The 27,964-nt window shown below is 41.0% G+C and overlaps 1 protein-coding gene across 1 annotated transcript in view; it reads left to right on the top strand.

The window, feature by feature from the left end:
• The window catches only part of LOC124594830 (ATP-binding cassette sub-family C member 4-like), a 270,890-nt gene that overhangs the window by 186,260 nt on the left and 56,666 nt on the right, over positions 1–27,964 (top strand). The window contains exons 9-12 of the mRNA XM_047133278.1: positions 1,519–1,752; positions 7,021–7,307; positions 23,028–23,211; positions 27,753–27,914. Of these exons, the coding sequence (XP_046989234.1) occupies positions 1,519–1,752; positions 7,021–7,307; positions 23,028–23,211; positions 27,753–27,914 (867 nt within the window). The remainder of the gene's footprint in view (positions 1–1,518; positions 1,753–7,020; positions 7,308–23,027; positions 23,212–27,752; positions 27,915–27,964) is intronic.

Genomic DNA, 27,964 nt, shown 5'->3' with positions numbered 1-27,964 from the left:
CTTCGACAGTGGACGCTGGACTTTATTATCCACATCTACGGATTGCTGATCTTCTTGCGAGGTAGCAAGTGTAGGACCAACACTAGAACAATTCCACACACAAGCTGTTACCATACTATAACTAGAGAATCGAGTGTAAATGACATGGACGCCGTCGATCATACTGATCGAGTGGTCTAAGCTAGTGAGGGTAGAGTATTTGTGTCGTGAAGGAGACGCTCGGCTCTAGACACCATTCATTCACAGTGACCGAATAGATTCTGCTCTTCTCGAATTGTCAGCGGCCTTCAATTGCTCTAAATTTCCTTAACGAATTTGTTACAGTGTCTTTAATGCTTAGTCAAACTCCTGCTAGGCGATGTTGCGTCCTGTATAGTGTCTACATCTACATCTACATCTACATCCATACTCCGCAAGCCATCATCTCTTACATCAAATTACGAGAGTAACGAAAGAAGCTCTGACTGTGCTTTTGTAACCGTTTCACTGTGAGCTCGCTCACAGTCGCACCCAAGAGTGTCGAGATTTCTGTCTTCCTATCCGAGTAACGGTGTTGAAATGTTTACAATTCCCGACTGGTGGCTGTTGATACTTCCGCGTGACTGAGTAAAGACGGCTGTTCGAACTTAGATAATTTTACTTTCCCGTTCCCTTACTAATTTGTCGCGTAACAAACCGCTAGCAGAGAGAGGTATGACGACAGCGGTGCGCTAAGCGACTACACTGGAAATACGAAAGAGGCACCACCTTCTTTTTTGAGACCAGTCCCCAATCTACGTACAGCAGCTCAATGGACACATTCGTATGTGAACATTCCGAGCAGAACGAATTTTATCAAACTGCAATCGTCTATGTCAGATGGGCCGAGCTCCTGGCGCAATGCCACGGTGCCAATGAGTACACAACACGATGACCTCTGGTTCCCATAGCCGATAATTTGGACAGTAGTCGTTACATTTCCAGAGTGTTAAAGCTGATGGTTCCGCTTGAGCTTCAAGGTCCCCGTGACGTCATCTTTCCACAAGTTGCCCGTACCGACTTACCTACCTGGATATGGAGGGTGGCCAGAACGCTCTCCAGGTCTCAAGCCCATTGAAAATACGCAGTCATGCATTGCCGAGGTACTGGCACGCCACCTCTCGCCAGGCACTAGTACTGATGAATTTGTCGTAGAGCTGAAGCAGCACGAAGAACCCGTACATGTCATACAACTTCAGTTTGACTCGAGAGCCATTGCTACAGCTAGATGTGGCAGCTCTGTCTACTGAATTTCGCGCTGTGCGTAACCCCAAATTACTTACAAACTTATTCGTGTATTCTTGCTAATGCACTGCATACACACAGTAATTAGAATTTCATTGTTTGCTGTGCTTTCTGGTGTTGCAATTTTAAAGTCCGTCAGTGTATTTTAATCTCCTATTTCTTTGCTGTATCTGTAAACTAGATAAACATCTTTTCCGTAATACATTCACTTGCTGGCTTCGATAATACAGTTCTGCATATTGCTTCCCTTGACAGACTTTTCTGATGAATGAAGAATACGTGATGAATACTTCGAAGCTGTCCATAGTTCAGAATGGAGTGAGTCACGACTACGATAAGGAAGAGAAGGAAGAAGAAGAAGCGGTCATCATGGAGAGCGTCACCGCCAAGTGGGTGGACACTCTCAGCGAGAACACGCTGGAGGATGTCAACCTGCGAGTCCACCAGGGGCAGCTGGTCGGCGTCGTCGGCCTTGTTGGGGCAGGTAAGGTGAGTGAATCTGTGCCCACTGAGCTTTCCTCATATCCTGTCTACCTACTTCCAAACGTCGTTTCAAATTATCACCATTATTTGCTGTCCTTAGCTGTAACGTTGAGGGACATCTGCAACATCTGCTTAGTCCAAGCGCTCTACCTCGTCGTGAAGAAACTTTTCGCAACTATCTCAAACCGTCTTTAATCCGTGACAACGAGTGTGCACTAAATTTAATTCACCACATGTTACATATTTCTGCACCCAACTTCTTTACGGGTAGCAGTGACTGAAACTAACCGCGTTTCTTATCATAATTGAGTGCGGTGAGCAATACGTTCACCATATCCGTTGAGCCGTACCATACGTATGTGCATGAACGGGCTGAAAAAATCGTACCGCACGCTATGGGAGTGCGCTGAAAGGGTCATGCCTTTCCGAAGAAATCCAACAGTTACAAGTTCAGTTTTTCTTTATTAACAATAAAAAATAATCAAAGTAATTTCTGCATAACTAGTCTCTAAAATCTGAAAAAAATTGATTTTGAAGAAAGTTATTCATTAGAATCAGTTCATTTTCCCTCGGTAATACTTCATCTTTTGTTGTGGTATATCCAAATTTACAAAGCACTTATGAAGTCCTTACATGAGAGATCTGAAAAGTAATCTAGATGCTTCAGTGTACCAAAGACAAGATTTTCCAAATTCCGTTGCGTGCCAGGTACCGTAAGGGAGAACGTGTTGTGTTCGGAGAAAAAGATTTATTTTCAAGTATCGATGCTACGTCTTGAATGCATTCGTTTTTGCTGTTGTCTGTTAACTAAAACAATTAAATGAACTGTCCTGAAAATATCACCCTTCATCTAATCATCAAAAAACTGGATAAACTAGTTGAGACACTTCCTTTTTTTCTCAACAGTCACGGGTTTCTACGTTTCGAATGTTACCAGTGCTAAAGACGAACAATGTTCAACGAGATCAGAAAGGATAATAATTCCTTACACCATTTAAGACTGCATGATACTAGAAATTTAGAACATACATCGAGACAAATCGCCCACACTAGGTTCAAAATGGTTCAAATGGCTCTGAGCACTATGGGACTTAACTTCTGTGGTCATCAGTCCCCTAGAACTTAGAACTACTTAAACCTAATTAACCTAAGGACACCACACACATCCATGCCCGAGACGCCCACACTAGGGATTAAAATTTTAGATACAGAGAAATTCTCAGGTAAATTAGTTAGGGACTGACTTAAGCAGACTCTCACAGAATTTTAAACCATTTTGTGCTTTGGTTGAAACACATTCGCACATATTGTAATCCATTCACAAAAGAAAAGGGCACAGGATGATACCACAGCGCCCAGAATCAATGGCCAAGGTTGTGATACTTGTCTTTTAAGAGTAATTGGAAATATTTTTTCTCCTCAATGCACTCTCATTTAAAACCATAAAGACCCGTCAAGGGTGTTGGAATAATTAAATTTGAATAAAACGTATATACTTGTACAGTTATATGTGTATCAAGTTCAAGATTGTAAAACTAATAATACTTCAGCAATCCCTTGAGAAATGAAGATTCATCGTCCATTAGGTTGTGGTGAGCAGACGTGATATGGCTACGAGTCCTTCGCGATGGAGTTTTTGGATGAAAAAGTGCATTTAGCAATCAGTGCATGCAAGTGTGTATCCTACAAAGCAAGATCACAGAGGATGGCTTCGTATAGTTTACCAACTGATTATGAATGATGGCGTTGTTAGGGACGCCGCATAGCAAGTGCCAATCGTAATCCATGGACGTCGAGAGCTCCTCCTTGGCATAAGCCATTTCCGCGTTATTATCATGTACTAATATAGCCAATATGAAACCGTTCTTTGATGATAAAAATGGAAGCTCGCGCTTGATGAAGACGATAGAGGGAGTCCAGGAAGTTAGTAGCTGGGTTAACGATTTAATCCAATAGAATCAGCGAATCTTAAATGATATACGCTTGCAGATGGCGTATTTCGTCATAGAATATGGGTGAAATTTATTTCTTTTCTCGCTCACAAACTCGAAATTCGTCACCAGCTGCTGTTTAGTGACTAGATAGAAGGTTAAAATGTAATCCTCAATAATATCACTGCAGATGAATATTATTGCAAACCGAAGTAAATTTCAAGTCCATAAGGTATCATTAGAAGGACTCAATAGAGTTGTTAAGATATTGCCAAAGTATAAAATGTAGCGGCGCAAATTTGTGGGATATGGATGGCGGCATACATACTGTTGTTTTAGAAATATAATAAATCGTGTTAGATATGCTCGAGGAAAGTGTTTAATTTCTCTTCTTTCTACAATATTTGACAACCATTGCCTTCGAACAGTTCCCCTGCTATGCATAGTACACAATACCGTGAAATACGTTCATATCCGTTCGCATTTTCTTAAGTAGCACACCCTATCGACAGAAATACCTTCAGACCACATCACTTCCTCCATACGTCAACGTTGGCATTTCACATAACGGCAGGTAACGCTTTCCAGAAATTCGCCATTTGAACACATACACTTCTATCGGATTGTCACAAAAAAATGTTGTGAAATCTTATGGGACTTAACTGCTAAGGTCATCTGTCCCTAAGCTTACACACTACTTAAACTAAATTATCCTAAGAACAAACACACACACCCATGCCCGAAGGAGGAGTGGAACCTCCGCCGGGACCAGCCGTACGGTCCATGACTGCAGCGCCTTAGACCACTCGCGATTCTCACAGGGTATAGTGTGATTCATCACTTCAGTCACTCGTTTCCAGCCATCTGGTGTCCTGTGGCCTCTTCACACCACCTCAAGCGTAGTTTACGACTGACCACAGAAATGTGTGGCTTATGAGGAGCTGCTCCACAATCGTACCACATTCTTTTTAAGTCATTATGCTAGCTGGATTACTAGAACTCACGAGTGATTCCTTCTTTTTATTTTATGGATTACTAGAACTCACGAGTGATTCCTTCTTTTTATTTTATGAGATATTTTAGAATTACTCTCCGCATTGTTCGACGGTCCCTGTCTGTCAGTACACGAGGTCTGCGCGATTTCGGTTTAGCTGTAGTTGTTGCTTCAAGTTTCGTACAGCCCACCTATGATGTCTTGTGAACTCCATTTTTTTTTACAAACTGAGGGATGAACTTCGAGGGCATCACTACGAAAAAGGACGGAATGGAATAAAAAGCCGATGGACTCCTTCACTAAAGTAGTTCACCATTGAGAGAAGTGTATGTAATTAACGTAGAATTATGGTGAAAAGTGAAGCTGTTTGATTGAAGAAAAATTCTGTTGACATTTTCTGTGTTTTTATTTGTGAAATTATTTCCAACTAGTCACCGTAATCCTCATGGAGACACAAATTATATGTCTGCCTTAGATTCAAAGGGGTCGTTCATTCTATTTTGCAGTCATTCCTAAACTTACTGGGTATACTAGTTTGTGTGGAAAAGTCTACTCCATTCCATGGAAAATCTTGCTTACATCCCACTTAATTCACATTCCTAAACTTACTGGGTATACTACTTTGTGTGGAAAAGTCTACTCCATTCCATGGAAAATCTTGCTTACATCCCATTTAATTCACTTTAAATGAAAGGTCTTACTCCTTTCCATGAAAAATCTTGCTTACATCCCACTTAATTCACTTCAAATATCTGTTGTTAAATTACCGAGATTCCTCATCTGCTTTTATTTCGTAGGAAAGTAAGAGAACATACGTTAATGTTGTAACCTCAGCAAGCGCCGTGGTAAAAAAATCGTTTGACGTAATAACGTTCAGGTTTTGTAAACGAACTGCGAGAGCCAATAACGTCCGACTACTGCAAAAGACAATACTGACGAACGTTTTAATATTGTTGAAATATTCTAAAAACTGAACTTGGAATTTCTAAACTTATACGTTATTTTCAGTTAGCTATGAATACGTTACATCAAACCACACTGCCTCGTCGCCTAATATGATGACACTCGTCGGGCATAGACATACTGTATTTTTAAGCAAACTTACCTCTCTGACGAGGCTGCAACTTGAAAGTTATCGATGTATGAAGCTCGCTGTCAAATGTTATCGTAGCTCAGCAAGATGGCGAAGCTTCCTATTCCATTTTCAATAAATTCACCCAAAATCAATTTTGCGCGTTTCTACGGCTCACAGAGAACCATTCTGGAATATCAAACGTTTTCGGTTTTCATATCAATGTCAGGTAGGAAAGGAATAAGCTCGTAATTCAGTCACACACGTATTGCGCGCTTCTGGAATGTCTACAGTATTAGTTAAACGTACTACTATTCTTACCGTTTATCGCCAGCAATTTACAGATCAATTTTCAGTGCTCCGTCCAGCTTGATATCGTAAGCTTCGATAAGTGTTCCCATCCCATAAATGTCGTCAGTCACAACCAATATTTTCCATACAAATTTTCAAGCCGTGTTCTTCACGTCACAGTACAGTACAGTTCACCAAATTTATAATACATTATTTCGTTATAAAATAGTTTGACGTTCCCAAAATAGAAATTTAGTCTGTTGTATACGAAAACCACACATTAATGACCAAAGACGTCATTTATCAGTCACTTATTTCAGAGATTCACTCTATGCGAAGCTATAACATTAATTTTATAACACATACAATAATGAAATTCTCATACAGTTAACTATTTTTACTATATTATTTAGAACATCATAATATTCTACAATTTACATTTTGCTTTTAACTATCGTCGTAAAAAATTAATTTCTGTTGCGGAACTGAAATGTAATCATTAACGTTTTACATTAGACATAAGGGCGGGTTTCTGTGGTCATACGTTTATTTTGTGAGTAGATATTGCTGCTTCATTAAATTATTTCCTCACTTCTTGCCTGTTTTGACTGCATTTAATTTGTCATCCTGCTTTGTGATAGTTTTTTCGTCTTTGCATATCCATTGTATACAACTTCTTCAGCAATCCGTTTAACGTACTTGACATATAAACTGTCCTTACAGTTTCAAATATTTTTCGCTTCTTGTTGCGCCAAGTTAATTATTCCTTCAACTTTTAATACTGTCCATTAATCGATTTAATGAGGAATAGTGTCTCCAAACAGATCACAAAAATTTGATATTATTTCATCTATTAGTGGCATCTAATATGGATACTGAAACGCCAATGTCACTGATTAGTACTAATGTTAACTAGCATGCAGAAAAAGGTTTTTACGTTACTTAGAGATAATTTTATTGGCAAAAGCGACATTGCTTACTTTCAGAGCTCCTTGCTACAAGCCTTACTTGGAGAACTCCCAGTGAAAGAAGGCATCTGCAAAATCAACGGCAAAGTGTCGTACGCCTGCCAAGACCCGTGGGTGTTTGCGGCCACCATAAGGCAGAACATCGTCTTCGGGCGGCCTTACGACCGGCGGAGGTACAAGGAGGTGATCCGGGTGTGCGCGCTGCAGCGAGACCTGGAGCTGTTGCCGCAGGGCGACCTCACCGTCGTGGGCGAGAGGGGCACCTCGCTCTCCGGCGGGCAGAAGGCGCGCGTCAACCTCGCCAGGTGAGGACGCTGCTCCATAGGTTCCTATCTCACATTCCTCGTTCGCGCTTTCTGCTATCCCCGCTACACTGCACGCTCTCCTCCGAGGAGAACATCTGAAAATGAAACCACACTGTATTCGTTTCGGATGTTCTTCTATTTATTATTCTAATATTTATTATTTTTGCCTACAACATATTGATTAACATTACAATTATTTGAAGGATTTTGGGGTTACCTTTCTCGAGCAAAGATAATATTTTTTGCCGTTTTTCAGGAATTTAGCTTGTTTATAACCATTTATTATCATTTGCGAATCATCCCATTAGGAATACGCTAAGTATTTAGGGGTAGGCATTTTGCCTCCTCTGCATCCAAATTTTTTCATTCTCTCTTCAGACTTTGTTATTCCAGTTTTCTTCCTTGGTTTTTCCTCTTCATCAACGTGCCATTTGTGAATTTTTTACCCGAAGATTTCACGGTGTTGGACGTGTCCTCGCGTAATTCTTGCCCAGTTGATATTAGTTTTGATGTTTCTAACACATTTCAAAGAATCTGTTTTGGATTACTCCTATCGAAAAAAAACGATTAATTGTTTTGTGGGTCTGCCTGGGTTCATTCATTCGATATGTCCACAGAATTTTAACCTGCGTATTCTAATGTTACTGCGGATATTTGTGTATTGATTGATATCCCGGTTCCTTCTGAGTCGTTATTATCCGTCTACAACTTTTGGGTGTAGAATTTTTCTTCACTTTTGCCTCCATTTTTCTTACTGTTTTCATTGCCTGTTTTCTTGTATAAAAATGGCTCTGAGTACTATGGGACTTAACATCTGCAGTCATCAGTAGCCTAGAACTTAGAACTACTTAAACCCTACTAACCTAAGGACATCACATGCATCCATGCCCGAGGCAGGATTCGAACCTGCGACCGTAGCGGTCGGAAGCGCCTAGAACCGCTCGGCCACATCGGCCGGCTCTTGTGTAAAATAAGCGTTTCCAATCCATAGCTGCAGTCTAGTTTAAATACCGTATTGTAATGTCTTAGTTTTGTGTACTTCGGCATACATTTCTTGTTGTAGATACAATTTAAGACGAACAAAAACGACACACCATGAAAGAATTATCCGAAGAGGACGGAAATCGGTAGACGTGATGTACGTGCAAAGACGAACAAATGATTACTATTTCAGAAAAATGGATGATCTATTTAAGAGAAAGAGCTTCAGAAATTGAGCGAGTCTATCACGCATTGCTTTACCACGGGCCCATATACTAACAGTTACTCGGCTTGGGATTGATTGATTGAATTGCGGGTGTCTTGCTGAGGGATATAGTGCGAAATTCTGTCCAATTATGGCATTAGATCGTCAAAAGCCCATAATGCTTCAAGTGTTCTCAACTGGGGAGAAATCCGGCATCTTTGGTGGCTGAGTGGTTTCGTAAATACGAAGCAAGCATAGAAACTCTCACAGTTTGCGGATAGACATTATCTTGCTGAAATGAAAGCACGGGATGGCTTGCCATCAAAGGCAACAAAACAGGACGTAGAATATCGCCGACGTACCGATGTGCTGTAAGGGTACCGCGGATGACAACCAAAGGGGTCCTGCTATGAAACGAATTGATACTCCACACCATCACTCTAGGTTGTCGTGGCATATGGGAAATGACACTCAGGATGATATCCTACCGCTGTTGTGGTGTCTCCAGACACGTCGTCGTTGTTCATTGGGCTCAGTCCTAAGCGGGATTCATCAGTGAAGACAATTACACTCTATTCAATGAGATTCCAGGCCGAAGACGTCTCTTGGGACGATGGCTTGCTATGAACGGCGTCAAAACGGGACGTAGAATATCATATCGTCGACGTACCGCTGTACTGTAAGGGTATCGCGGATGACAACCAAAGAGGTCCTGCTATGAAATGAAATGGCATCCGAGACCATCACTCCTGGCTGTCGGACCGTACCTGGGATGACGGTCAGGCTGGTATGCCACTACTGTCCAAGGCGTCTCCAGAGAGGTCTTCGTCCTGGAATCTCATTGACCGGCGTAGAATTGTCTTCAGTGATGAGTCCTGCTTTGAACTGAGCCCGATGACCAGCAAAGACGTGTCTGGAGACGCTCAGGACAGCGGTGGGATGCCCGGCAAGCATGAATGATGGTCTGCGGTGGCATTTCATTTCATAGCAGGACCTCTTTGGTTGACGTCCGCAGTACCCTTACAGTACAGCGGTACGTCGACGATATTCTACGCCCCATTTTGTTGCCCTTCACTTCCAGCCAGCCTGGGTTTACATTTCAGCAAGATAATTTCCGCCAGCACATGGAGGCGCTCTACTGCTTTTCCTCGTGCTTGCCATAAGTTACCTTGGTCAGCAAGGTTACCGGTCTCTCCCCATTTGAGGACGTTTTAGAGCATTATGGGACGTTTTAGAGCATTATGGGATTTTGACGATCTAACGCACTAATTGGGCAGAATTTGGCACGATATTCCTTAGGAGGACATCCAGCATCCCTATCAATCAATCCCAAGCCAAATAACTGCTTGATAAGGGCCAGAGGTGTGGCATCGCGTTATTGTTTGCTCAATTTCTGAAACTCTTTCTCTTGAACCAATCATCCAATTTTTCTGAAATGGTAATCATTTATTTGTCTGTACATGTACATCACATCTACTGATTTCCGTCCCATTCCGATAATTCTTTGGTGGTGCGTCTTTCTTTTGTCTGAGAGTGTATTTTGGGTACGTCGGTATGCAGTTTCCATCATTTGGCATCTAGTTTCGTTTGCTTTTGTTACGGTTCCATTTTCCTGAATAGTTTCAGCTTCATACTTACACTATGAAACTGATGTAATTTTGCCGTTTTTCGTCTTTATGAATTTTCCTGCTTCTTTGTTGCAGGTGACGTATTCTATCTTTTCAAAAGACCTCTGGAAACCGACTCTTTCCACAGTTTCTTTCAAGAGTTTTATCTGATTTTAGGCTGTTGAAATGTTCCGAGTTAATATTGCTAAATCGTCTGCAAATTCAAGCAATCTTGCCTCTACTGTGTGACTGGGTTGTCAATTTAGAGGATTGATTTCTGTTAGCGCCATTCTTGTATAACTTTTTGAAGGACACAGTTGAGAAGTAATGTAGACAGGTCGTCTTGCTCCGGCTTTGATTTTGCAAGGATCTTAGAGTTTCCCCATGTATTTAACCTTGGACTTTTTATCTGTCAGTGATTGTTTTACGACAGAATTTTTCTTAATACCCTCTATTATTGGGAAATATGATTCGTGGTCAGCTGATTTATAGGATTTTTGAAGTCAACAATTGAGCAAACCAAATTTTTACTACAAATTCTCAGACGTCTAAGGATTAGTTTCAGGTTCAAGGTTTGATATGGACAGAAACGGCGTCCTCTGAATCCTGTCTGATATTCTCCAGTTTTTGGTTCAAGTTGTTCCTGTGTTGCATCGAGAAACATTTATTAATCAAGAGTACGCCTAGTCCTACACACCGCAAGCCACTCTGAAGTGCGTGTTGGATGTTACTTGCCACTGCAATACGTATGAAAGTTTCCCTATATTCGTGTATGGATTTCTGGAAGAGTGATTTGTTAAATCGTCAACCCATACAAATATCGCTGTGTAACAATTTGCAGAGATATGAAATAGAACTATCACACTCGCTAAAGGTATCCTCTCACGGGACGTGAAAGTGATAGTGGACGACAAGCTGGTCGAGTTTAGTGACGTCACAGCGTGGTATTTCACTTCCTACCACAACGCTAAGCGTGATAGGAAAACCTACCAAGTTGAATTTTTGCTTCGTGGAGAGAAGCGTGGTCAATGAGAGTCAACATCTATTTGGTGTCACAAGCAGAACTAAGGTGACGCCATATTGGATTAAGTCATGTAGAGTTGAACTCTGTATTTGGTGATTTTATATTGTATCGTCCGTGTTGTGAATAAAAGCTGTCAGTCTCGAAAACACCTCATTTATAGTACTTTTGTTGGAATAAAATAACGGAAAACTACATATTAGTATTTAGAGGCTTCTTGTATTTGGTGTTGCAACTTGCCTGCTTCGAAAGTATGCCGTTTCGATGCTCCAGTGCGTTGGTGATTTATCAAAAACGCGTCGTTTCTGGTGCAATAGTTAAATACCAAGTAATGAAATTTATGGTTGCAGACTTTAGATACCTGTATAAAGTATGTACAATGTTTTTGTCACGTCAGTGCCGCAGTGTAGTTGATAGAGTTGTGAACTGTGAAGTGAAGAGTATTAGGTTCGCTTCTGGGTACTGGCGTATATCGTTTTTCACCTCATGTTTTTTTTAAAGATTCAGTGACGTTTTTTACTAACAAAACAGACGTATTATCTACAATACTTCATGATATTTGTTGTAAAAAAAGAGCGCCCTCTGTCCAGGAGAAAATTTCTACGATTTTATGAATATGCCAATAAACTGCAAGACTACAGTCATCGTCACCGGTTGATTTCCACCATTTTCGACAATAACTAACAGAGTTAACGCAGCTAGTTTACGAGCGTCCATTTTCATGAAAATGGAAGGCGCGTTTGCGCAAAAAACGTCAGTCTAGCACTCTATCGTCACAAGACTTTAAAAACGAACGTGAATGAAAGAGGAAAGTGATGAGACTTCTCAGTATACATTATGCAGTCACATAAGCGACCGGTACGAGAAATTTGCTATGAAACTGTATTACAATACCATGCATAAAGAATTTAAAGATTTAGTTGACAATGAAAGAGCAAAGAATTACAATGATCGACGGACGAGATTTATTTTTCAGTATAACAAGAAACACCTTGTGCTAAAATTTGCAGGCATGTAGTACTTGAAGATATTAATGATATGAATAGTAAAATTTCTGAAGTTCCACGCATTATTCCACTGACAGTTGCAACTGTTTTCGATGGAACTGAATGAGGAGTATAGAGACTTTATATATTACTACAAAGTAGTTTGGTTAAGTCAAGGGACATTCTTGGATTTAAAACTCTGTAGTTGAATTTATGAAGGAAAAATAAGTGCAGGAATGAAAATTAGAACATCTGTAATGGATCACATGCCTCTCATTTTAAGCTGACTTGACTGAACACTGCCCACAGTTAGACGCTTTCTTTCTGATTTGATGGGATGCACTTAAAAAGAAAATCGCGTATAGAAGGGGCCGATTTTGACAAACACAATCTAGCGGGAAAGTTACAGCAAGTAACAGACAGCTGTTAAGAAAAAATCAAAGTATATTGTCTGTCTACAGCAAAATAAATGCAATCAGTTCGATATAAACCCAAAATTTTGCAAACAGCCGTTTTCCTGTACTAAGACAAAAGTACACAGAAAAACCCTAAAACACAGATGATAAATCGTACAGTCCCTAGAGAGCCGTATTTGGAGAAATTAAATGATCTCTTCGAGGTAAATAACTAGAAAGGAGTTAAATGTAAAAATCGGGTGACTGCGGCCTCCCGTCGGGTAGACCGTTCGCCGGGTGCAGGTCTTCCGATTCGACGCCACTTCGGCGACTTGCGCGTCGATGGGGATGAAATGATGATGATTAGGACAACACAACACCCAGTCCCTGAGCGGAGAAAACCGCTGACCTAGCGGGAAATCGAACCCGGGCCCTAAATATCGACATTCTGTCGCGCTGACCACTCAGCTACCGGGAGCGGACAAGAAAGAAAGTGTCCAACTATGAGGAGTTACGGACACGAACGCAAAAATAGTGACAGCATGACAATACTTACCACTTCAACATTGATGAAATCTTGATTCAGACTGTTCGCGTTGCAAGCGGCGTAATCGCATAATAAAGCCAAGTTATTGAACGCAGTTTTCCGAAATTCCTTCACCAGGGAAGACGAATGGAATATTCCAGAATTTGAAACACGACCAGCAGCTAGCATGAGTTTCTTAGAAGTAGATACCGTAGGGGTTGCGAAGCAACTCAAATCACTTGATACGGGCAAGTCTTCAGGTCCAGATTGTATATCGATTAGGTTTCTTTCAGATTACGCTGATACATTAGCTCCCTACTTAACAATCATATACAACCGCTCGCTCACCGATAGATCTGTACCTACAGATTGGAAAATTGCGCAGGTCGCACCAGTGTTTAAGAAGGGTAGTAGGAGTAATTCATCGAACTACAGACCTATATCATTGACGTCGGTTTGCAGTAGGGTTTTGGAGCATATACTGTATTCAAACATTATGAATCACCTCGAAGGGAACGATCTATTGGTACGTAATCAGCATGGTTTCAGAAAACATCGTTATTGTGCAACCCAGCTAGCTCTTTATTCGCACGAAGTAATGGCCGCTATCGACAGGGCATCTCAAGTTGATTCCGTATTTCTAGATTTCCGGAAAGCTTTTGACACCGTTCCTCATAAGCGACTTCTAATCAAGCTGCGGGCCTATGGGGTATCGTCTCAGTTGTGCGACTGGGTTCGTGATTTCTGTCAAGAAGTTCGCAGTTCGTAGTAATAGACGGCAAATCATCGAGTAAAACTGATGTGATATCAGGTGTTCCCCAGGGAAGCGTCCTAGGACCTCTGCTGTTCCTGATCTATATAAATGACCTGGGTGACAATCTGAGCAGTTCTCTTAGGTTGTTGGCAGATGATGCTGTAATTTACCGTCTAGTAAGGTCATCTGAAGACCAGTATCAGTTGCAAAGCGATTTAGAAAAGACTGCTGTATGGTGTGGCAGGTGGCAGTTGACGCTAAATAGCGAAAAGTGTGAGGTGATCCACATGAGCTCCAAAAGAAATCCGTTGGAATTCGATTACTCGATAAATAGTACAATTCTCAAGGCTGTCAATTCATCTAAGTACCTGGGTGTTAAAATTACGAACAACTTCAGTTGGAAAGACCACATAGATAATATTGTGGGGAAGGCGAGCCAAATGTTGCGTTTCATTGGCAGGACACTTAGAAGATGCAACAAGTCCACTAAAGAGACAGCTTACACTACACTCGTTCGTCCTCTGTTAGAATATTGCTGCGCGGTGTGGGATCCTTACCAGGTGGGATTGACGGAGGACATCGAAAGGGTGCAAAAAAGGGCAGCTCGTTTTGTATTATCACGTAATAGGGGAGGGAGTGTGGCAGATATGATACGCGAGTTGGGATGGAAGTCATTAAAGCAAAGACGTTTTTAGTCGCGGCGAGATCTATTTACGAAATTTCAGTCACCAACTTTCTCTTCCCAATGCGAAAATATTTTGATGAGCCCAACCCACGTAGGTAGGATGATCATCAAAATAAAATAATAGAAATCAGAGCTCGATCAGAAAGGTTTAGGTGATGGAAGCCAACTCATATGAATAACTATGACGGAAACCTTGGAATATTACGCAAGACACACCATAATCAGAGGCATCCGTTCACATACAGAAGTCCTGATTGAAATCTGAATGGTATAACATTTTAGCTTCTGTTAATGCTCCTTTTATCTTATTAAAAACTTCCTCTTCCTCTTTTCCCCAGAGCCAAACTGATTTCCCTTTTAATAAATCCATTAATTTAGGATTAACAATATCCTGCCCTGGAAGAAATCTTCTCAGAAATCCTACCTTTCCTAAGAATGATTTCAGTTGTTTCCGGTTTCTAGGACTCGGGCATCGAGCAATAGCTTGAATAGGTGCTGGGTCTGGCCTAGTACCTTTACTGTTCACTATATGCTCCAAAATTCTCACTTCCTCCTTTCCGAAGTAAGACTTAGATAATTTTAAAGTTATTCCTCTGACAATTAAACGGTCAAACAATTCCCGTAATATCGTTACGTGTTCTTCCCACGTTTTAGTGGCTACCAAAATATAATCTACATATAAAATAATCTTTTGTAATAATTGATGACCCAAAGCAGAATCTAATGCCTTAATGAAAGTTGACACTGATATATTAAGTCCAAAAGGTAAAACTTGGAACTGATATGATCTGCCTTCAAAAAGAAAAGCCGTATATTGCCGTGAATCTGGGTGTAATATTACTTGATGGTAGCCAGCAGTTAAATCCATTGTACTCATATAACGAGAACCAGCAATCTTAAGAAGTACGTCCTCCATAGGAATAGGTCTGTCTCTTTCCATCTCTATAATTTCGTTTAATTCACGAGCATCCAGAACCATTCGTACCCCACCAGTAGCTTTCTTAACTACCCACAAAGGACTGTTAAAAGCACTACATGATCGTTCGATAATATTTTGTTCTAGCGTCTTACTTATTTCTCTACTAGCCGGTTCTTTGAATTGTACTGGAATATGATAAGGTTTCTTAAAGACTGGCTTTTGATCTTTAATCTTAAGTTTACAAACGTAATCTTTGATTCTCCCCGGTTCATCTGAGAAGACGGCTCTAAATTCTAACAATAAAGATTCCAACTCTTCCTTTTCTTGTGCCGATAGACAATTCGTAGAATAACATTTTTCTTTCACTTCGGTTTCGATACTATTACTAGCCTCACATTGGTATACTTCATATTCAAGATCACTAGAATCTATTAATAGGTTCATGGTCTGTGTGTATTTAATCTGTAAGGATTCGTAGCAATTTTCAGGTACTTTAGTATTAGAAAACCTCACTTTAAAAGCACATGCCTCCTTATGGATGGTTAAGGAACAGTCTTTAAAATCTAATATAGCTTTATATTTACACAACCAATCTATACCTAAAATTATGGCCACATTTAAGTTGGCTACGACAAGTACAGAGTGAGAAATTAGTTGTTTAGAAATTTCAAAAGTTAAATAAACTTCCTCAGTAATATTTTGACTTCTTTTACCAGTAACTCCTATAATTTTCACCCCAGTTACAGGTAAGGTTGGGAAATTCCAATATTTTCTTTTAAGTTGAAATAATTCTTTAGATAAAATACTTACTTCGCTACCCGAACCGATTATAATATTTACTTCGGTATCTTTAATATAACCTTTAATAACGGGTTTATAAGTTATATTCTCCCTTATCTGATTGTCTTCCTGAAGTAAATCTTGTTGCCAATCACCATCCTTTTGGCAGCTTAATGATAAATTGCAATTGGGTGTTGTATAATTTTGACTAACAGTTCCCTTTAGTCGACCCGTACTAAAGGACTTTACTAGTTTTCCGAACTTTCTGTGATAACGTCACCTACAACTTGACCTTCATTAATTACTTGAGGATGATTTATCTCATTATCGTTATTATGTAATTTCCGCATTTTAGAGTTATTATCCCGATTTTGTTGGCTCTCTTTATCTTTAGATTGACGTTTTATATAACAAAACCGGCTATGATTGTTGTTGTTAAATTTTCGTGGTTCTGAATTATTATTATTTCGAGGATTGTCATTTCTACCAAATCTAAATTTCTCGTCTTCCCGTTCCCTATTAAGTATATCTAACTGTTCTAAATATCCTAATAATTCACAAGGTTGTGACCATTCTCTTTCTATCATTCTTTGCTTTACATAATACGGCAACCTACTAATTAGGACTCGTATTAGATGACTTTCAATAATTGGTTCTTCAATTAATTTAGCGCGGTTTAAATGCCATTCGAAATAATTCCTATAACCTCCCCACCGTTTAGAATATGGAGGAGGGTCTAACAACTCTAAAGTTAAGTGTTTTTGTTTTCCTCTTGACCAATAATTTTGTCTAAACTGCTTAACAAAATCATTCCAGTCCCTAAATTCAGTTCTATGCAGTACTGCCCATTCCGCAGCTTCTGCTTCTAAATGTCCTATTACAAATTGAATCCGTTTTTCATTACTCCATTTAGGAGATAATGAAGTTTCAAAAGCTTTTATAAAGATTATAGGGTGAAGTTCGCCCCCTGGTTTGAATACAGGAAATCGACTTGCTACATTTGAATTTGTCGTTATATCAACCCAACATTCTGCGAGAGACATAGATGGATTTTGTTTAGATTGCAGAGACGGAGTTGCGTCGGATTTGCTTGCCGTGATTTCTTTATTTGTGTTGTTGTCGTCCGAGCTAGCAAACACGATGCGACTGTTGTCTCTGATTACGTGATTACTTCCACTACTTGAAATGTTTTCATTATTATCTAATTCCGATAACCGTTTAGTAATTTCCTGTATTCGCATTTCTGTACTGGATACACGGTTAGCTAATATCGATTCTTCACTGTGTTCACGATGTGAGCGCTCTGTACCTTCGTCAATGTTATTATCTTTGGAAGTCTCAAGGTTACTGCATATTTCGGTAATTAAAAATTTCATGTTTTCTATTTCAGTATGATCTTTTTCTACTCGATGAGTTAATGTCTCTAATTCTACATTATCTATTGAAGAAATCTCTACAGGTTTGGTAGAAACTTCTTTAATAGATTCTAATAATACTCTACGAACAGTTTCTGTTTGCATAGAAAATTCATCTCGTAACTTATCGTTATTTTTCTCTATTTCATTTACAACTAAGACATTGACATTATCTAGTCTCTTGGTTAAGTCAGTAATATCATTTCGCATGCGAGCTTTTTCCTCACGCGATTCCTGGATATGTTCTTCTAACCTTTTGCAATTATCAACAATCTTATTACTAAGTCCTACTAGTTTTTCCTGCATTTCAACTTTAGAAGCCTCTATTTTATCACTTAATTCTCCACTGGTTTCATTAAGATGTTCCTGTAACCTGTCTGTAGATTTTGTTAGCTCCCCTTTAAGTTCCTCTTTTAATCTAGCCGTAGATTCTTCGTTAGATTGTTTAATTTAGCGATCGCCCTAAAAAGGGATCTCATGCTCCTATCGGACACAGATTGCTCTTCGTCTGACATTTCACTTCCCAACATTATTGTAAGATATTAACTAGTTACACACGCAGACTTGTAATCAACAATCCTATTAAAAGCACACTCCCTATGTACAACACTCCACTTCCAACTTAAAACAGACTCACCGGACACTAATATTGTAGTTTGTAGTTCTCGGTGATCAGTGTGCTGCTATGGGCTGCAGAAGTAACAGCCGTCGATGCAGCCGCTGAGATGCTGCGACCCCGCTTCCGAAACCGGCAGGACGCTGAGTCGAACACCGGAGACGTCACTGGCTGCAACCACGCCCGGCCGCACCGTAGACAGGCGAAGCCCTCAGCAACACCTCTAATACCAGTCGGAGGAACGCCTCCCAGCTGACGTACTGGGCCTGTTAGTTTAGGGAGAAAGAGGTTGTCGGGGTTTGCAGCGTTCAGCTGCTGCCCAACAGATGCGCCTTCTCTTGGAATATCTGCGTGATCGTACTGCTTGGCTGCGCTCCGTCAGATGCCCACACCCGCGAAGTCGCCGCTGGCTGGTGAAGGTTCCACGAAAACTCGCGTTGACTTCCGAAGGACTCTTGATGTTTTGTTTCGTACCTGTGTGTCTTAGTTGCACACAAGTCCTGTTTATAAGGTCGCCACGGTGTAGTATAACGACGTTTTGTATAAATTATTTTCTTTTGACATATGACCATGTGCAGACTTCGTCACCAACGCCAGTTACAAAACACTTCAGAATTATTTAAACTCTTTTTAAAGTGGACGCTGAATGGTTCTTGAACGAAAATGTAATTAAAACATCATCATTTGAGTCGTATGCGCAGAATTACGTCACTCAGTCCAACTGGTTTGCGCAAACTTTTTTCAATTTAGATGTCGTTTGTTTCTTCTCAGAAATTATATTAATGCAAGTTATCTGCTTTAATAAATATTAGAACCACATTGAATAAACTTTCAAGACTCAAACTTGCGATGAACGTTGTCAAACATTAATAATCTTGTCAAATAAATTAGTAATACTTCTTCTTTAACATAATTCTTTATAAGTAAATTCTCGGAACACGTATTTAAACTTTTGTAGTATACACTAGTTTATTATCTTCCTATATACTACATATAGACGTGAACCCGAGCATTGACAAGATAGGACTGAACATTTACAACATGATTAAACTTTGTATGACGTCATTGTTGTAGAAACATTAAAAATTCTTATTTTTTCAGTTTTTAGAAGCACGACGCAACAACTCGGTTTCAGGATCTTCTGTTGCTCTTTGGTTGTCGACCAGCGACGTATAGTGGCCAGCAATTTTCTCTCTGGTCCCGGCAGTGAAGATGCTGTCTCCGTTCGTTGCGCCGCCCTCTCCATACATGAAGCATAAAAATAAATACAAAACTTTAGATAATTCACAACCATTACAAATATTACAAAATACATAAACAAAACACTAAATTAAACTTACATTCACCTGCAAACTGGGCTGACACTGGTGGATGGGTGACGCTTCAATTTCACGTCCCACTACAGAAGCCAACTCATATGAATAACTATGACGGAAACTGCCGGACTACCATCAGGAACGAAGTGATACCTTCCGAGATCTGCTACCGAATGGGGTTTGGCGAGCGTCTCTCCGTGGTTTTTTAGACCCAAATGCAGCTCAGTTGTGTGCCTCCTCCGTGGTAAAAAAAGTTCGTATTACCAATTTTATCGGGGTGGCAATGTGAGCGGTTCCTGCGGCTTCCAGCCGGCGGAGCGGCCCGTCTTCCTGGCGTTAGGGTGGGCAACCTTCTGTGGCTCCATGTCAGCGAGCAAGCGATAAACTAGCATTCCTACAGAGCGGGTCTCTGTATCTGTAGTCGCAATTTGGACGTAACGGGCACAAACTATACGGATTTTCGATATTTCTTAAAATTTAATTGATTGACATATATGAAAAATGATCCGCCCCCACCGTTCGATGGTCCTCTACCAATGCAACACACATCATCGGTGGTTGCCGATGACTTGGACAACTAATGTTAATAAAAAAAACTGGCCAGTTATATTATCAAGCCATCAATTAACTAAGCAATAGGCCAGTGATTACTATCATTGAAATCGGTCTTACATATACTGTAAGAACTCGTAATTGGAAATATGTTTGTTATGTAACTAAACTTTCTTTCTTTGCCTGGGACTGGGTTGCGCAACTGGTAAGGCTTTTCTGTGTGGAATGTACGTCTCAGAAAAGTCTCGGGGCTACAAGTGAATATATAAGGTGAACCCGAACTTTACCGACAAAACTTCGGTAGTTATTCAGGATTTTTTTCCGAGTACTTTGGTCTCTGATGACCCGTTAGTTAATAATTGCATTTTGTATTTGTTTTGCACTGAAATTACGAGGAGAAGTCGATGAATAAGTAACAAACGCGAAAATACAGCACTAATTGCATTTCGTTTGACTTTTTATCATCATTTATCTTTCTATTTGTTTTGCACTGAAGTTACGAAGGTAAGTCAATAAATACGTCGCAAATGCCAGAATACCGCATATCGTTTTAAGTTTCGCGCCTGTAGAACGTGGCGAACATGTCGCTTGGAAGGTGGCCAATACACAGTATCCCGTAGCCAATCGTTACCCATCAGCAGTCAGACTAAGGTGACAGGTGTGTTATGATGTGTACCCGACTATAACAGAGGGATTTTTGTGAGCGTGGGACTGTCCCCAGAGCACGTGCAAAGCGAAATCGTCCCGTGTATGGTTAGATGTGTATTTCATGGAAATTCGTGTTAATTGGATGTAGGAATTCAGCAAAGGACAAAAAGTCACAAATAAGGAGCGTCCTGGCCGGTCAGGGTGTTCAGTGATGGACGTTGTTTCCCCGACTAGGGGTATTTCGCTACCACCAGGACACATCGGTCTTGTGGGTTGCAGCAATTAAGGGACCAAATAAACTTGTCATACATACCGAGAGGTCACGCTTTAGACGCGAACGCATCCACAAGAATTCTATGCTGCAGGCTTTTAACGCCTTTTCGAACGATGGGATGATTATTTAAGTTTACAAGGGGAGTACGTTGAAAAGGAAAATAAATTTCAGGCTGGTACAAGGGACTCTAATGTCTCTATCCTAGTTAGTCAGTTAGTTTCATGTTCCATGGATAATTTGCAATATCAGTCGTAATGTTGTGGAACGAGTCATTTTACATACACATCCCAACTTAATTTTTAAATATAGCTCCATGCTCAACATTTGTAAAGTTTCTTTTTTTTAATATCCACTGATGTTAGTTAGTAATTCCTACCTACCACCTTTTAGACATTACAGTAATAGTATTTCTTCTACAGAATAGAGGGAGTTGTCATGGAGAAACTTTTTTATTTTGTTTTCAAATTTTCTTTTGCTGTGTGTCACACGTTTTATATCATTGGATAAGTTATCAATACGTTTTGTTGCAGCATCAAGCACCTCTTTTTGTTCTAAAGACAACCTTACTATGGACAAATGAATGTCGTTTTTCCTTCTGTTATTGTAATTATGTAAATCATTGTTCCTTTTGAACTGCAGTGGATTATTTACAACAAACGTCATGGGAGAATAAATATACGGTGAATCAGTAGCCAGATTTCCTAACTCCTTAAACAGGCGTCTACAAGATGATCGTGGATGTGCGCCACATATTACTCTTACAACACATTTTTGAGCAATGAGTAAGTTTTCGATTTATTTAGTGGCTCATCCTCGTATGTGCACAACATTGCAAATGTCGGCCGTGTATGCTGAGTGTATTATTTGGAAATTAATTTGTTCCATTCAGTCACGGTATCTGCTGCCGACAAGAATAATACATACTCTATTCTTTGTTCTCAAGACTGCACTCACTATTGCTCGGTTCCGTCTCGGGTTTGCTCCTTTTGGCAGTGTTTGTTGTACGTTAACAGTATTACGCAACAGTCTGGATAGGTGTACTCACGAAGAGTTGGTCGATATACGCGTCGTGTATTGGTTTACAAGATGCAGTAGCTGAGCTAACAGAGCTATTCTTGCACCTATGGAATTCTGCATCTGAGAGTTGTTGCATTACTCTGTGTTTTGTGCTGTACGTTATGATGATTGCATATTACGGGATTTTTCACTATTGTGACGGTATTTTCGCAGAAGGAAAGAGAATTGGGATAACAACCAGAATAAATAATAATTGCGTTATTGCTCTGTTACCAGCAACTGGAGACTAAGTGTCCTTCATACCAAACGTACTCAGAAGCTAACCCTGAACAACGTCGATAGGCGCACAAGAGACTAGCTTGCCAGAATAAAGTGTGAACTTTTTTACAACCGAAATATTTCTTCCATTGGAAAAATGACCGTATTTATACGGACAATCAATGTGCTGTTCTTTTGCTATCTTTCTTTTTGATATGGACTGATGTAGACCGATATCAAAATCAGCCATCGAAACATGTGTAAGAGCTTAGGAGAAGAAGTGTGTTTGCGCGGATTGTTGCAATCTTCTCTTGTAATGCGAGTAGCCTGTGTGCATTCCTTAGTGTCTGGCGTGGCACAATGTCTATTAGTTTACTCATGTTGATCTCGAAGGGGCGATTTGTAGTGATTACTTAGGAGAAGGAGAACTTCTTAGCCGAGATCACTATAAAAAACTTTGTTGTAGATAACCGATTTCGGTAAAACTAAGTTACTACCTTCAGATAATTTTGGAATCACTCTTAGTATAAATTGTTGCTTACTTTGGAGTCGCAATTGGTTGCAAACACTTCTTGTTGAAGAGTATGTTGGCGCGGACTCTTGCAATCTTCATTCGTAATGCGAATAGAAATTCTTCTTCTCCTAAGTTATCACTACAGATAGCCTCTTTGAGCTCGACATGAGTGAACTAATGTATATGTAAGAGCGTTAATGAAATACGATACTGATTTATCTAGTTTGTGACGAAATGTTTTTGTTTGACAGGGCGGTCTACCATGACGCTGACATCTATCTCTTTGACGACCCTCTGTCAGCTGTGGACACCCACGTCGGGAAACACCTCTTCGATGAGTGCATCATCAACTTCCTGCGAAACAAGACGCGCATCCTCGTCACTCATCAGCTGCAGTACCTGTCCGAAGCAAATCACGTGGTGCTCATTAACAACGCAAGTATTGTTTATTCAGTATACCCAAAAACAAAATTTGTACACAAATACTATAGACAGATTCAAAAACATCCACAAGACAACGTACAGAGACTCTGCTGCCATCTGAGAAATCTTTTGACTAAAGGTAAAGTCCTGATAAGTCCTTTGGGATATTTTTGTGTGACATTATAACATGTAGCTTCGTCTGGATATGATGCGTTCCTTATGTGATTACAAAGATCTTTCTTTATTTCTTTTTCTTTTGCTTGTGCCGTTGTTCCCGCGGACACGCAGGGTGGGCAAGGTTAATCAGATGTGCCAATGTTAGTTGAAGGGGTGGCCGAATGCCCTTCCTGCCGCCACCCCATACCCCCTGGGAAGAATTAGTGCACCTCAACTGTCTGCGACTAGTGGAATCCATGGAATAGTGCGAAAGTGTTCAGATGTCTGCGAGCCGTGTAACGGAGGCGGGACGTGGGGACTAGCCCGGTATTCACCTAGGGGGATGTGGAAAACCGCCTAAAAACCACATCCAGGCTGGCCAGCACACCGGCCCTCGTCGTTAATCCGCCGGGCGTATTCGATACGGGGCCGGCGAGCCTACCCGAGTCCAGGAAGCAGCGCGTTAGCGCGCTCGGCTAACCTGGCGGGTGTGATTACAAAGATCTGAAGATGATCAAATATTAACCGAAATTAGTCATCACAAAAATAAATTTGCAAATGAGACGACGAAATAAAGAACAGATTTAAATTATTACATGGGGCCTATTCGGGAAGTAAGATCCGATTGTTCGGAAAATGGAAACCACTGTGAAAATCAAAAATGTTTTATTTGGAACGGTTAACTACACCTTCCAGCTACTTCTCCACATAGTCGCCGCTCCGATTTAGACACTTGTCGTAGCGTTGTATCAACGTTCCAATACCATCGTCTTAGAAGACAGCCACCTGTGCCTCCTGCCAATTCTCTACGCTGGTCTACAGCTCGTTGATTGTGCCAGAACAGTGTCTTAATAGCCAGCGATTCGTGTGAGCAGAGACGAAACTCAAGGAGAGTCAATTACGGGTTTTATTGTGGTTGATCAAACACTTCCCATTGTAAACGCTGCAGGGGAATCTTCATTGCCCCTGCAGAGTGCGGCCGAGAATTTTCCTGCAGAAAGAAACGCATGACAGCTACTGCATAACATCAGGCGAAATTTCACACCATGCCCTTATATTTGGCGGGAGACACTATTGTTCTAATCTTACGTGCTCACTCTGTGCTCAGAAATGAAAAGAGCGATGCGACACGATCGATGGGCATACTAGAGAAATTGCCCAACACATCTGTGCAAAGCGTCATCGGATTTTCACTGTGGTTTCCATTTTGCACCCCATTGGACCTTACTTTCCGAATAGTCCTCGTATTATATTAATAAATTCCACAACTCTCCATTCTTCTGTCGCTCACTAGCAAATACGATTGCAAAAGTTCTTTATAAATACTCATTTCTTAATTCGGAGATATGTTAGGATAATTTGTCAAGTCAAGAACTGGGTTTCACTCATTGCCCACCTGTACGAAGTGAGACCAGAGTTTAAGCGAAAAAAAAAACAAAAAAGCTGTACCTGAAAGGCCTGCCAACAAGATCACACGCTTATTGGAAAGAACAAAACTAATATGATCGCAATAGCTAGTTTGTGTGGTTTCTTCCCATTTCTTCTTTTCATTTCAGAATGCTGTTGGTCAGTTTGCCACATTCATTACATCTGATGTTCTCGATTATGTCCTACACTTAGAGTAATTAAATGTATCTGGAATTTTTTTCTGTTATATGTCGAGAAGCGCTGTTGATCTCTGCAGTGTATTATTATGAATCGGGGCACTATAACAAGTTTCTTCTTATTTTTTGTCTCGAGTAACTCACTCTGAAGTTGGTAAATAAAAAGGAAGGAAGGTCAGAGGTTAAACTCCTGTCGACAGGGCGGCCATTGGAGACGGAGCACAATCTCAGATTACGAAAGGACAGGGAAGGAAATCGGCCGAGCCCTTTTCAAAGGAGCCACACCGATATTTATCTGGAGCGATGTAAGGAAATTACGGAAAATGAAAATCTGGTTGGGCGGATGGGGATTTCCTCCCGAATGTGACTCCAGTACTGCGTCCCCTCGCTTAGTTGAAAGCTCGCGTTAGGTATGCCGCTGAAATCAGCAAGTTTTATACTAGAAAGATTTAATTTCATATTCAAGCTTTTAATTTAGAATAGGATCTCCAAATATCGAATGCTCTTGCCAAAACACACATAGACTACAGATGTCACAAATACACCCGAAAGTTGGCAACGGCAGTCAAAACAAAACATCAAACGATTGTATGTTCCTATTCTCAGTGCTGTACTAGTGAATATCGGAAGTCTGGAAGCAGTGCATCATCTTTAAATCTAGCAAAGCAAGAACGAAGGTAGAGCAACATCTACAAATCAGTAAGTAAAAAAAAGAAAATTACCATTAAGACGTCACAGGGAGTCATATATTGTCTGAACTGAAGGTACCGTGTCTAGAATTTAAGCACTTCTGTAGGCATATACACCGAAATACGCACATGTTTTAGACCACTGACGAAGCTGTTGAAGAAATAAAAGAGAAACACGTATGAAATTATAAAATTGGTTTTATTCAGTTGGACATTGACGAAACTAAACTGAAATTGTCAAGATAATAAAATTGAATGGTTTATAATTATCGCATGAGGTAAAGTTTTATATTTACAAATATCTTTCTCAAAATTGGTTTCATGCAGTATGCATCCTCAGCTTACTAACAAAACCTAGATTCAACAATTAAATTAGCAATGGATGAAAAGTACTTTAGCTGGCAACTGTTATAAAACGTCCAACCTGTAAGAGCGCATTTTACGTTCTTTATACACTATCTGATCAAAGGTATCTGGACAGACGTATATAATCCGCAACTGACCACTAGATGTCGTGTGGGGTAGGCCCGAATGGATAACAGGACGTGAGGAGTATTGGGTTGTCAGAAGAGAAGCAATGACAACAGCATGTTTCGTCGAGGAGAACTTCGTGATTTTTGAACGTGGACTAGTCGTCGTATATCACCAGAGTGAAAATCCAACAGGGACATTTCAAACATTGTAAAACTGGGCAGGTTGACAGTTGGTGATGTAACTGTGAAGTGGCAATGCGAAGGAACAACCACACTTAAAGCAAGAACAGGCAGATCTCATGTTCTGATAGGTAGGGTCTATTGAGCGTTTTGGAGGGTGACTGTAAGAAATCACTGTAAGAAATCAGTGAAGGAATCACACGCGAGTGCCAAAGTGCAACGAGCGGACCAGCTAGTACAATGGAAGTGCCTAGGATGTTAAAAAGAATGGGTTACAATGATCGAGCAGCTCCTTGTAAGCCACAAATCTCTGTAATGAGTGCTAAGCGACGCGAGAGGAGATGTAAAGAATGACGCCACTGGCCGGCCGGAGTGGTCGAGCGGTTCTAGGCGCTACAGTCTGGTACTGCGCGACCACTACGGTCGCAGGTTCGAATCCTGCCTCGGGCATGGATGTGTGTGACGTCCTTAGGTTTAAGTAGTTGTAAGTTCTAGGGGAGTGCTGACCTCAGACGTTAAGTCCCATAGTGCTCAGAGCCATTTGAACCATTTGACGCCACTGGATGACTGGAAACGAGTGATCTGGAATGATCAATAACACTATGTCCTGTGGCAGTCTGATGGCAGGGACCGAGTTTAGTGAATGCCTGCAGGTTGTTACCTCCATCAGTATCAACAGTTATGGAGGAGGTGGTGTTGGGGTATGGGGTTGCTTTTCGTTGTTACGGCCTGGTGTCTTTACACACCTAAGAAAATGTTAAATGCGAAAGGAATTTGCAGCATTGTGTACTATGTACAGTAGATGAACAATTCGGAGATGATGGTTGTTTTATCTTCACGACAATACACCCTATTATAAAGCAGCTTCTGTGATGCAGTGGTTTGTGGACAATAGCATACCTACAATGGGCTGGCCTCCTGATTGTCCCAACTTGAATTTAGGTGAATATCTTTGGGATGATTTAGAATGACGACATCTTTCTAGACCTCAGCGTCCAGTCTGACTTCCATCTTTGCGACTGTTGAGGAGGAATATACTGCCATTTCTACACAGACTTTCAGACAGCTCATTGAAAGTGTCGCTGGCAGAGTTCAAGCCGTCATCAAGGGGATGGACATACCCCATATTAACGTTCACTAATAGGTGTCCGGAGTTCACCTCTATAGCTGAATGTTCAGGGTACCACCCAGATTCGATTCCCGGTATTGGCAACGATTTCTCCTCGGTGGGAGGGCTGATACGGGGTGCACACAGCCTCGTGATGCCAACCAATCGACCGAATAGTAGCGACTCCACGGTCTGGAGCTCATAAATGATAATATGTGTCCGGATATTTTAAATCAGATAGTGAATGACTCTGGGCCAAACCCCACTGCGACCTCGGCTATGGGGCAGAGTGAATATGGATACAATCCCGGCTAATGGATGTACGCGTTCTACGCGTGTGCAGGGCAAGGTGGAGGCGCAGGGAGGCTACGCGGCGCTGACCCGGCAGCCGCAGTACTCGGCCATGCTGGGGGCCGCCGAGGGCGACGAGGGTGGCGAGGAGCGGCCGGAGGCAGAGCGCGCCCACCACGGCATCACCAGGCAGCTGTCGCGCACCTCCATCAAGGTGAGCCACGACGTGAACAAACAGCTGAGTACCCGCTATTTCTGTGCAGA

Source organism: Schistocerca americana, chromosome 2 (genome assembly GCF_021461395.2).
Source record: "Schistocerca americana isolate TAMUIC-IGC-003095 chromosome 2, iqSchAmer2.1, whole genome shotgun sequence".
Taxonomy (NCBI): Eukaryota; Metazoa; Arthropoda; class Insecta; order Orthoptera; family Acrididae; genus Schistocerca; species Schistocerca americana.
The sequence above is the reverse complement of the archived record's forward strand: the minus strand, read 5'-3'. Positions and strand labels throughout refer to the sequence as shown.